The sequence below is a fragment of the Culex pipiens genome, chromosome 3 (genome assembly GCF_016801865.2).
Source record: "Culex pipiens pallens isolate TS chromosome 3, TS_CPP_V2, whole genome shotgun sequence".
NCBI lineage: Eukaryota > Metazoa > Arthropoda > Insecta > Diptera > Culicidae > Culex > Culex pipiens.
Genome location: NC_068939.1, coordinates 112,424,732 through 112,436,908, shown reverse-complemented (window position 1 = coordinate 112,436,908; position 12,177 = coordinate 112,424,732). Strand labels below are relative to the sequence as shown.

The 12,177-nt window shown below is 33.3% G+C and overlaps 1 protein-coding gene across 1 annotated transcript in view; it reads right to left on the bottom strand.

The window, feature by feature from the left end:
- Positions 1–562: 562 nt before the first annotated feature.
- Positions 563–12,177, bottom strand: part of LOC120425952 (acetylcholine receptor subunit alpha-like 1) — a 213,554-nt gene continuing 201,939 nt past the window's right edge. Inside the window, exons 8-10 of the mRNA XM_039590592.1 lie at positions 11,929–12,149; positions 11,608–11,867; positions 563–6,593 (exon numbers count right to left, since the gene is read on the bottom strand). Coding sequence (XP_039446526.1) covers positions 6,390–6,593; positions 11,608–11,867; positions 11,929–12,149 — 685 coding nt within the window. The 3' untranslated portion in view covers positions 563–6,389. The remainder of the gene's footprint in view (positions 6,594–11,607; positions 11,868–11,928; positions 12,150–12,177) is intronic.

Genomic DNA, 12,177 nt, shown 5'->3' with positions numbered 1-12,177 from the left:
TCGGAAAACTGTGAGTGAATTACGTGAAGAATTTTGCTGCTCAGAACACTTTTTTTGACGGCATGATTTCGGGGAGACTCGTTTGTTTTTTTTCTGTGGTATGATTTGTTATTCTTTTAGGTTATGTTTTCTTTTTTGTGTTGAGGGTTGCTTTACTGTCTTGGATAAGAGCCAAATACACGACGACGACGTGTGTGATTGGAAGACACTCGATTTGAAATCAGGGTCATGCCATAATGTTCAAAAATGTTTTTTTTTTTCTCTTGTGTTATTTTTCAAGTTTTTTGTTTATGTTTTTTCACTTGTTTGACGCCAATTGAATTGTGATTTTGTTATTTTTTCTTCTTCTTTTCTAGTTGATAATATTTACAAATTCGTTGAGGAATATCCACTGTAGGGTTTTGTCGTGTGTGGCTGTACTTATTTTTAATTTTGTTATTGTGGCGTGGTGAGTGGTGGTAGTGGTGGCAAATAAAGCAAAACGAGCTGCCAGAAATTAAAAATTAAAACTAATTAACGTCAACCGAGCGGAGCATTTGTCGCTTTCAATTTAGCGTGCAAGCGGTGCACCGAGAAAAGGTTACAAAAATGTACATTCGTTGTATTTTGCTGTTGTTTTCATCTTCGTGTAATTAATTTTAAATGCGATTTTATCATACGACACAATATGTGTGCTTACTTTTCGCCTCGTTCAGTATTTTTAATTGTTCTGTGGCTTGCGCGTGAGTGTGTGTGTTTGTGAGTAATGGACTTAACATTTTTTACCAAAAAAAAAACTCTTATCGATCGATGCTTTTCGCCATTTTTTGCTGCCATTTTGTTTTAACTGCTTGAAAAGGAACAGGGAAATTGGGTGGACAGGAGTGGGAGAAGGGGGATATTTATTTTAATAACATATGAATAAATCATAAACTGTTCGTTCACAGTCGAAGCAACCGCACACTGGAGATTTTCACATTTCAACAAATTCCGAAAATACCGGTGATCAACACCCTGTTAGTGACGATAAATATTATCGATAACTTACTGAGCCATAATGCAATTCACACACACACACTTATCGAACAAATGGTATAATTAAAGATAGACTTAACAATGCGTTTAACCTTTCCCTTAACACTTTCTGTCACATTAAGTTTACGTTTATTGTTTATAATGTTTTTGTTTAATATCGTGGACGAATCAATTGATTTTTTTACTGTGCTTTATAAACTCTCGTCTTTTTTTCAATTTTGACTGCATCAAAATGCACAAAACTTGCAACAAACCAAATACGCTTTACTGAGATTGTCTAAGCTAAAACAGAAAACAAAAAACCAACGATGGGCCAAACTCAACAAGACATTATTGCGTAATTTGCACGGCACACAAAACAAGTGCAGTGTTAGTGTTTTGTTTGTGTTGGTGTGTGTCTGTGTAGTTTGAAATCTTTCGTTTTTGCGTTCATGTGTAAATTTCGCAACTCTTTTTTTTTTTGTTTTCTCAGTGTTTAAAAAATAAACTCAGCCGAGCTTCGTGCGGGCAGATGCGATAATGTTGTTGTTGTCGTTACTTTTAACTATATGTTTACACAAACCAATTCATTCGTCTTCTGTACATGTTAACTTTGAGCACATTTTAAATGTTGTGTGTGTTTGTTTGTCTCGGTTGAGTAGCGTTATGGTTTGGCTTTAGTTTAGTTTCATTCTATTTAACCATTTAGTTAGTTTAAATACCCCCTTGGCTTTTATAATGATTTTTTGATCACGCTTCGCGATTTCGTAATTCAATCATCGTTTTTTTTTTTTTTGGTTAGATTTTCTGCATTTTCGTACGAAAATAATTAAAAACTTCTTACCAACGTAAGTAACACTCGTCAATGTGATTTAGTGTACAGTTACTTTGAATGTTGATACTTGCTTTGCATTTCTTTTGTTTTCCTATGTACAGAGTTTATTTTTTCGCAGTTTTTGTTAGTGATTTTTTTTTTGTATAAAAATGGGTTAATGTCATTTTGAAGTTTTCTGTACGCGCAAACAAGGTTTTTTAAAATTTTATTTACTTTAGTGAAAGAGAGAAAACAAATCATAAGCTTAAAGTAGCATTGAGTTTTTGAATTTTTTTGATAGTAAGTATAAATCAAATTTCTTGATGAATAAAAATCTATAACGGAATAGTTTTTCTCCGGTTTCAAAAAAGTCAATAGATAAAATTAAGTGGTCATAACTTGAGACAGGGTTGCCAGTTTTTTTTTGACTCAATAAGAAGCCCGTTTTTCAACGATAGTTCGGATAATGGATCTGGACATAGATTGCTTTAAGATAAGTGAGATCTGGCTTCAGAACAGTAAATAAATTTCACTTAGTGGCCACAGCTTGAGATAGTGTTGCCAAATCTTCATTTTTTAAATTTTCAATTCCGTTTTTGAATTCTCTTTGAAAATGTCAGGTTCGATACTCTTAAATATATTTGGTATTCCCATAGCTTATAGAACCTTTTCAAATAAAACTCTAGATTTCTCCTTGAAACTGGAAATGATTTACTTAATTTTCACTGATAAAAGACTTTTTTTCGAGAAATATCTTTATCTCTTGGTTGAGTTTCCAGATTTGCAGAATATCTTATATTTTCCATAGCAAAATATAAAATTGAAGTCAGTTTACCCAAAGCCATTTTGATCCGGCGAAAAAATCTTTTGATCAATAAATATCGAGTGTTAAAATCTCACGACAATGTTGCCAGATCTTCTAAACATTTCATACAACAGATAAGTTTTGTCAAGTGTTGGTATGCTCACAATTTTAAGTTTTTTTAAATCTGTTTTCAAGGCATTGAATATACAATCCTAACTATTAACAACAAATTTTTGCTATATTTTTAATATGCTTTGGGAAGGACATGTTTTACCTTAAAATCCCTTTTTAAAATTAACCCAAATACAACTACTTTCTCAATATTATATCAATATTGATAAAACAAAAAAATGTAAAAAGATTTGTAAGCGGAAGGCGACGGGTTCGGTTCCTGTCTGGCTCAGCAAAGTCAGATCTCTTCAAAGAGTAATTCTACTCACTGGGAATCCTGACCGGTAGGGGATGAGTTTCGACTAGCGGCGTGCTCGATGTCCAATCCAGTGGTCGTGAGTTCGATTCTCGTACCGGGATGATGAAGTTTTTTTTTAACTCTCTTTTGCTCTCGCTCTCACTCCAATCGGATAGTGCGACGAATGGCTCAAAGAAACCGGTTGCGCTTTGTCGCTCAAAGCTGACCCAAAATAGTCTGCGATCGGCTTTGCTTTGATCGTTACAGAAATTAGTTAAATAACAATGATATCAACAATATTTTATAATTTTGTTGTTTACACGACGTCAAAGACACATTTGGCATCAATTTCCACCAAGCCAAATTATAATTGACGGCAAACTGTGGTAGCGCAGGTCAAAAGAGCGCCGCGCTGGCATTTTGTTATATTCTCTCCTCTCTGAGCATATTCGTGTGTGACTCGGGTCGACGAACGAAGTAGGCAAAGAAATTCACGAAATATTTGTTTCGCTAAGTGAAGTAATCAATACACTGGCAGCTAGCGAGTCGTGTTCACTCTCGAATAGTTGCGGGCTCCAATCGGCAAATATTCGTTCAACGATGAGTGAGTAATTTGTGATCTTTGAACCGAATAACACTTGAATTTAACACCTGATAACTTAATCTTATTTAAAAATTCCCTAAACATTAACTCACATTTCGCTTCGCAAACTCAATGCTACCTTTTGATAAATTTTAACAATGTTTGTTCAAACAAATAAAGTCCATAACATTTCGGGCAGTTTTGTTTTGTTTCGATTTCGCAGGTTTATCCCTTTGTTTGATAACGTAAAGGTAGTGTTTTAGTGGTAATTCCAACTGTTTTGTTTAAATTCTTAAGGAAAATAAAACAGAGGGTTGAAACGCTGAAACAGTTAACAAAACTAATCCAATTAATATTTACAAATCATCAAAACAAAACCGCTGTCTAGTTCGAAGTATCATTTTTAAGCTATAAGTGGACTAACATGTGTGTGTGTGTGTGTGTGTGTGTGTGTGTGTGTGTGTGTGTGTGTGTGTGTGTGTGAGTGTTTTTGTTAACTATGAGAAGTTGCTGTCCTTTGTTGTAGATTCTCCGATCACGAAAGATCAAAGTGTTTTCTGACTTTTTTTTTGGTTTTTGTTGGAAAACATGTGTTTTGTTTTGTTTACTAAAAACTTACCGCGCGTTACCACTTCCTACTTATGCAAGAGACTTTACACGAGAAGTGAGCGACAATTTGTTTTGTTTGTTCATGTTTGTGTGTGTGTTGTGTTGCTAGAATCATCGAACCGTCCTATAAGGTCGTTGAGATTTCTCCTCTGTTTGAGTGTGTGTGTGTGTGTTGATGAATTTGTGGGTAGGTTTTTTTCTTTTGTGTTAATACGAGTAAATTCACTGTTTGTTTTTATTAACTACGTTTCTGCTGCGTGTATTTTTTTCACTGCGCTAGTTGATACTTGCTTATTACCACCTTGCCTCTCGTTTAATGTAACTTCAATTCATTCAATGATATAAAAACTAACTACATATACACCTATAGTTTACGAAAATGTTGTCTTATCCTCCAATAATATTGTGTCATATAAAATGCATACACGATTTTTTTTGCCTTCTTTCTGTTATTTACTCTTTTATCTAGTGATTTTAGGAAGTTTTTCGTTTGATTTACTTTTTATTTGTTGAAAGTTGGCTACTTCTGTCACTGCCAGTCGCTTTCGCCGAGCTCTTCAAAAAATGCAAGATTTTTACTAAACCAACGCGTTTCGGTTGCTCTCACTGGATTTGTTTTGCATCCTTGCCTTTTTCTTTTTTTTTGTTTGTTTTGCTGCAGTAATTTTAGCATTCAATGTTATTGGGAATTTTGGTAGAATTTCCTGTAGATAAGACACTTCATTATCAGACCGGTGCATGCTGATTGTTCTTTTACTCCTTCCTTCGTTTTCTCCTTCTCCCTCCTTCTTTCTCTCTCTGCTGTCTATCGCGCTGCTGCCAGTTTTGCTTTGCTCAAAGTCTGCGCTTTTGCCTCACTTTTATCTGTACGATTAGAGTGTTAGGAAGATGTCATACGGTTTTTGCTAGTTTTTTTTTGTTTGTTTTTTTTTTGCTTCGCAATTCCGAAAAAAGATAGTGTTTGAGATGCTGCCGTAGTTTTTGCTCTTTGTTTTGCATCGCAAAACAGCTTTGAAAGATTTTGCTTCCACACTGGGATCTTGTTTGAACACAACAAAGTCTCTTTTGAAAATATATTCTCATGAACGTCACAATTCGCGTCTGGCGGTAAATAAACAAACTTCAATTCTCCTATGCTTCTGAGTGTATAAAAAGGTTTGCAAATTTAATCGCTAACTAAATGACGTTTTTATTTTTAATTTGCTTTCTATTTACTTAAAAATAACTATCATTTCAATTCACCCTCCCACATCTGTGTTATAAAAAAATATCAACTATTTCAAGTTTTTTTTGTTGTTCTCCAGCATCATCTTACTGTTTAGCTTACCAAATTCCACTAGGATTATCTTCAACAAAATTCAACTATTTACATCAAGTTACTCCAACTTTTTCTGCTGCATCAACAAATTACGCTACGTTCTTTAAGTTCTGGTTTTGCTCTGTTAGTACGTCAATCACATTGCACTCGTATTTTCTTCCTTGCTTATTGTTCACTCCCACAAATGCCCCCCTCATTTCCGCGCTATTTACACCAACAACAACGTTTCAGTTTCAGTTTGGGGCGTTTACCACGCCCTCGAAAAAACAAAACTGGAACCTTCAACCTTCTTCTCCGCACGGGTTTGTCGTATAAAAAAGTTTTCCCTTCCCTCGTTTTTTCCTCTGCTCTTTTTCTGCTGTATTAAAAACTACACTTTGTTACACGGTATTAACATTAATTTGATTGTTATTGACATTCTTTCCTCTCGAGCAAACCAAAATCAAAACAGAAAACACTAAACGAACAATCAGATGCAGCGTTGACTCACGTGGTTCCGGCTGACGACGACGATCCACGTGTTCGATGCAACTCCGGGACACGTGCATGTGTGGGTGTGTGGAGTAACTTTGGCATTACTTTGGTTGTCTATTGTTGTTCTCTCTGTGAGCATTGTGAGATTGTGTGAGATTTGTTTCTTTCTTCTACTAGTAAGTGTTTGTGTGTTGTGATGTTTCGTTCGTTCGTTCGTTTTGTTCGTTTGTTTCGTTTCGTTTTCTTCGGATTTTGGGACACTACGGTGAGTGTGTTTGTGGTGAGGATCTTTTCGTTTTTTGCCTAGTGGTCGTCCTCGTTGACCAGGGTTCGCATCCAGTTCAGAATATACTTCCAAACGGCGGATGCGAACCCAGGCGGATGCTATACGTTCTCGCTGCCCATTTTGAGCAGCTCCATCTTCTTCTTGGCGATCTTGGAGTACATCGCGTCGATCGGTTGGGTGTTGTCGTACAGGCTGGGCGCCTGCAGGATGATCAGACAGGTGCCCACCACGCACGCTATCGTGAAGATCCACAGGAACAGACGATCTAGGACGAGTGCTACGTATTTCCAGTCTTCTTCTATCTGCAATGGTGAAATCGAAATCCAAGAGTCAGAACAAACGTAAAGCAAGCACTTCAGAACCAGAATCACTATGCCAGAACACGCTTAGTTTAACCAAATCCCCCTCGTGCTGCAGTGGCGCTTCAGTTCTACCCAACTTGAAAATCGCAAAACCTCTATAATTCACCGACTCGCGACTCAATTGTCATGCCGGTGCGCCGGCGGCGCGGTCAAATTAAGCACAACCGCCAACATTATTTGCAGTTCATTTGCCATTGACCCGAACGAGATCCACACAGCAAAATGGCGAGAGTCCACTTTGCTGTCGAAAGTCCCCCTCGGGGTTTATCTTGGCCCACCCAAAAAGGGGTGATAAATTGAACGCCTAATTGAATATGAAATCGGGTGTGGCGGGGGATGCGCATTTTGTCCCAGAGTGGAAGCGACGACCTCCGGGATTGGGGAACGACCGTTCGCTTTGCTCCGTTCCATCAAATGCCAATGAATTTATCCGGCCGCCGTCAGGCAGACGAAGGTCGCGAACAGTGAGGTTGTCGGTAATTGAATGTTGAGCTTCATTGTCTTGTATAGTAGTTGTATCTGTCTATTTGTTCCTTTTTTGTGTTTGTCATTTATGTCATTATTTGTCGTTTTTGTGGTTTTTATTTCGTTTTTGTCGTTTTTGTTGTTTTTATCGTTTTTGTTGTTTTTGTCGTTTTGTCGTTTTTGTCGTTTATGTCTTTTGTTTTTTTTTGTCTTTTTTGTCGTTTTTGTCGTTTTTGTCGTTTTTGTCGTTTTTGTCGTTTTTGTCGTTTTTGTCATTTTGTCGTTTTTGTCGTTTATGTCTTTTGTTTTTTTTTTTGTTTTTTTTTTGTTTTTTTTTTTGTTGTTTATGTCGTTTTTATCGTTTTTGTCGTTTTTGTCGATTTTGTCGATTTTTGTCGATTTTGTCGATTTTGTCGATTTTGTCGATTTTGTCGATTTTGTCGATTTTGTCGATATTGTCGATATTGTCGATTTTGTCGATTTTGTCGATTTTGTCGATTTTGTCGATTTTGTCTTTTTGTCTTTTTGTATTTTTGTATTTTTGTATTTTTGTCTTTTTGTCTTTTTGTCTTTTTGTCTTTTTGTCTTTTTGTCGATTTTGTCGATTTTGTCGATTTTGTCGATTTTGTCGATTTTGTCGATTTTGTCTTTTTGTCTTTTTGTATTTTTGTATTTTTGTATTTTTGTCTTTTTGTCTTTTTGTCGATTTTGTCGATTTTGTCGATTTTGTCGATTTTGTCGATTTTGTCGATTTTGTCGATTTTGTCGATTTTGTCGATTTTGTCGATTTTGTCGATTTTGTCGATTTTGTCGATTTTGTCGATTTTGTCGATTTTGTCGATTTTGTCGATTTTGTCGATTTTGTCGATTTTGTCGATTTTGTCTTTTTGTCTTTTTGTCTTTTTGTCTTTTTGTCTTTTTGTCTTTTTGTCTTTTTGTCTTTTTGTCTTTTTATCTTTTTGTCTTTTTGTCTTTTTGTCTTTTTGTCTTTTTGTCTTTTTGTCTTTTTGTCTTTTTGTCTTTTTGTCTTTTTGTCTTTTTGTCTTTTTGTCTTTTTGTCTTTTTGTCTTTTTGTCTTTTTGTCTTTTTGTTTTTTTGTCTTTTTGTCTTTTTGTCTTTTTGTTTTTTTGTCTTTTTGTCTTTTTGTCTTTTTGTCTTTTTGTCGATTTTGTCGATTTTGTCGATTTTGTCTTTTTGTCTTTTTGTCTTTTTGTCTTTTTGTCTTTTTGTCTTTTTGTCGATTTTGTCGATTTTGTCGATTTTGTCGATTTTGTCGATTTTGTCGATTTTGTCGATTTTGTCGATTTTGTCGATTTTGTCGATTTTGTCGATTTTGTCGATTTTGTCTTTTTGTCTTTTTGTCTTTTTGTCTTTTTGTCTTTTTGTATTTTTGTATTTTTGTCTCTTTGTCGATTTTGTCGATTTTGTCGATTTTGTCGATTTTGTCGATTTTGTCGATTTTGTCGATTTTGTCGATTTTGTCGATTTTGTCGATTTTGTCGATTTTGTCGATTTTGTCGATTTTGTCGATTTTGTCGTTTTTGTCAATTTTGTCGATTTTGTCGATTTTGTCGATTTTGTCGATTTTGTCGATTTTGTCGATTTTGTCGATTTTGTCGATTTTGTCGATTTTGTCGATTTTGTCGATTTTGTCGATTTTGTCGATTTTGTCGATTTTGTCGATTTTGTCGATTTTGTCGATTTTGTCGATTTTGTCGATTTTGTCGATTTTGTCGATTTTGTCGATTTTGTCGATTTTGTCGATTTTGTCGATTTTGTCGATTTTGTCGATTTTGTCGATTTTGTCGATTTTGTCGATTTTGTCGATTTTGTCGATTTTGTCGATTTTGTCGATTTTGTCGATTTTGTCGATTTTGTCGATTTTGTCGATTTTGTCGATTTTGTCGATTTTGTCGATTTTGTCGATTTTGTCGATTTTGTCGATTTTGTCGATTTTGTCGATTTTGTCGATTTTGTCGATTTTGTCGATTTTGTCGATTTTGTCTTTTTGTCTTTTTGTCTTTTTGTCTTTTTGTCTTTTTGTCTTTTTATCTTTTTGTCTTTTTGTCTTTTTGTCTTTTTGTCTTTTTGTCTTTTTGTCTTTTTGTCTTTTTGTCTTTTTGTCTTTTTGTCTTTTTGTCTTTTTGTCTTTTTGTCTTTTTGTCTTTTTGTCTTTTTGTCTTTTTGTCTTTTTGTCTTTTTGTCTTTTTGTCTTTTTGTCTTTTTGTCTTTTTGTCTTTTTGTCTTTTTGTCTTTTTGTCTTTTTGTCTTTTTGTCTTTTTGTCTTTTTGTCTTTTTGTCTTTTTGTCTTTTTGTCTTTTTGTCTTTTTGTCTTTTTGTCTTTTTGTCTTTTTGTCTTTTTGTCTTTTTGTCTTTTTGTCTTTTTGTCTTTTTGTCTTTTTGTCTTTTTGTCTTTTTGTCTTTTTGTCTTTTTGTCTTTTTGTCTTTTTGTCTTTTTGTCTTTTTGTCTTTTGTCTTTTTGTCTTTTTGTCTTTTTGTCTTTTTGTCTTTTTGTCTTTTTGTCTTTTTGTCTTTTTGTCTTTTTGTCTTTTTGTCTTTTTGTCTTTTTGTCTTTTTGTCTTTTTGTATTTTTGTCTTTTTGTCTTTTTGTCTTTTTGTCTTTTTGTCTTTTTGTCTTTTTGTCTTTTTGTCTTTTTGTCTTTTTGTCTTTTTGTCTTTTTGTCTTTTTGTCTTTTTGTCTTTTTGTCTTTTTGTCTTTTTGTCTTTTTGTCTTTTTTGTCTTTTATGATTTTATGATTTTATGATTTTATGATTTTACGATTTTATGATTTTATGATTTTATGATTTTATGATTTTATGATTTTATGATTTTATGATTTTATGATTTTATGATTTTATGATTTTATGATTTTATGATTTTATGATTTTATGATTTTATGATTTTATGATTTTATGATTTTATGATTTTATGATTTTAAGATTTTATGATTTTATGATTTTATGATTTTAAGATTTTATGATTTTATGATTTTATGATTTTATGATTTTACGATTTTATGATTTTATGATTTTATGATTTTATGATTTTATGATTTAATGATTTAATGATTTTATGATTTTATGATTTAATGATTTTATGATTTTATGATTTTATGATTTTATGATTTTATGATTTTATGATTTTATGATTTTATGATTTAATGATTTTATGATTTGATGATTTTATGATTTTATGATTTTATGATTTTATGATTTTATGATTTTATGATTTTATGATTTTATGATTTTATGATTTTATGATTTTATGATTTTATGATTTAATGATTTTATGATTTTATGATTTTATGTTTTTAAGATTTTATGATTTTATGATTTTATGATTTTAAGATTTTATGATTTTATGATTTTATGATTTTATGATTTTATGATTTTATGATTTTATGATTTTATGATTTTATGATTTTATGATTTTATGATTTTATGATTTTATGATTTTATGATTTTATGATTTTATGATTTTATGATTTTATGATTTTATGATTTTATGATTTTATGATTTTATGATTTTATGATTTTATGATTTTATGATTTTATGATTTTATGATTTTATGATTTTATGATTTTATGATTTTATGATTTTATGATTTTATGATTTTATGATTTTATGATTTTATGATTTTATGATTTTATGATTTTATGATTTTATGATTTTATGATTTTATGATTTTATGATTTTATGATTTTATGATTTTATGATTTTATGATTTTATGATTTTATGATTTTATGATTTTATGATTTTATGATTTTATGATTTTATGATTTTATGATTTTATGATTTTATGATTTTATGATTTTATGATTTTATGATTTTATGATTTTATGATTTTATGATTTTATGATTTTATGATTTTATGATTTTATGATTTTATGATTTTATGATTTTATGATTTTGAGATTTTATGATTTTATGATTTTATGATTTTAAGATTTTAAGATTTTAAGATTTTAAGATTTTAAGATTTTAAGATTTTAGGATTTTATGATTTTATGATTTTAAGATTTTAAGATTTTAAGATTTTAAGATTTTAAGATTTTAAGATTTTAAGATTTTAAGATTTTAAGATTTTAAGATTTTAAGATTTTATGATTTTATGATTTTATGTATGAATTAGAATTACTGATTTATTGTTAAGGTTAATTGTGTTCAGTTCAGTTCAGTTCAATGAAAGGATTGAGGATTTTGGTTCCCATTTTGGTTTTCCTTTTCGTATGGGTTCACATTTCCACACCGAACGAGCCAGAAAAAACTGGGAAAGGCACTTTGGCAGAAAAGGAGCATTAGGCCAAATAGAAAATAGGAAATTGAATTAAACCGGAAGCCCCATTAAAGGTATCGTTCTCTGCTCCCTCCCCGCAGGATGTTCTTCTGAATCGTGTTCTGGTAATGCAATTCGGGGGATGTTTTTCCTATTTCTTTTTTCGGCAAGAAATTTGAAGGGGTTAAAGCAGCTGGGGAATGAAACTTACACTCTCGAATTTGTCCTTATTTCTAACGTGTTGAGCAACGAACCGCGACGCCTCTATCGTTTTCTCCATCTCGCGCAGCATCGGCTTCTCGAACGTCGGGCTGAGGTCGCCGCAGCAGTTCGGACTCATGTCCCCGTTGCCGGTCGGACTGAACAGGTCGTCGTCCCCGCCCGGTAATGGCAGTGCTGGTAGCGGGGGCTCGCCAAAACATGGCCCCACCCCGCCCGATGCGGCCACGTCGAAACGTGACGGTGGCAGTGCTGCGGAAAAATCGATTAGCAATTGGGGCCGGTTTTTGGTCGGTGAGGCCAGGAAACTCACCAGGAATGTCGAAATCCGTGCTGTACTGCTTCCCGCAGTAGCCGACGTACTTTTCCACGTCCGGCGGCACCTGGAACACGTCCGTAAGGACCTCCGGCGGCAGTTCCTCGTTCTCGGATGGTTCGTCGTCTTTCTTTGGCCTCTGTATGCATAACACCCTAGGTAATAGATCTATAAAAACTCGATGCACCCATGGTGCCATTTTGTGCGTAACGGGTGACCTGTTGGGCGGCAAACGGAGAAAGATTA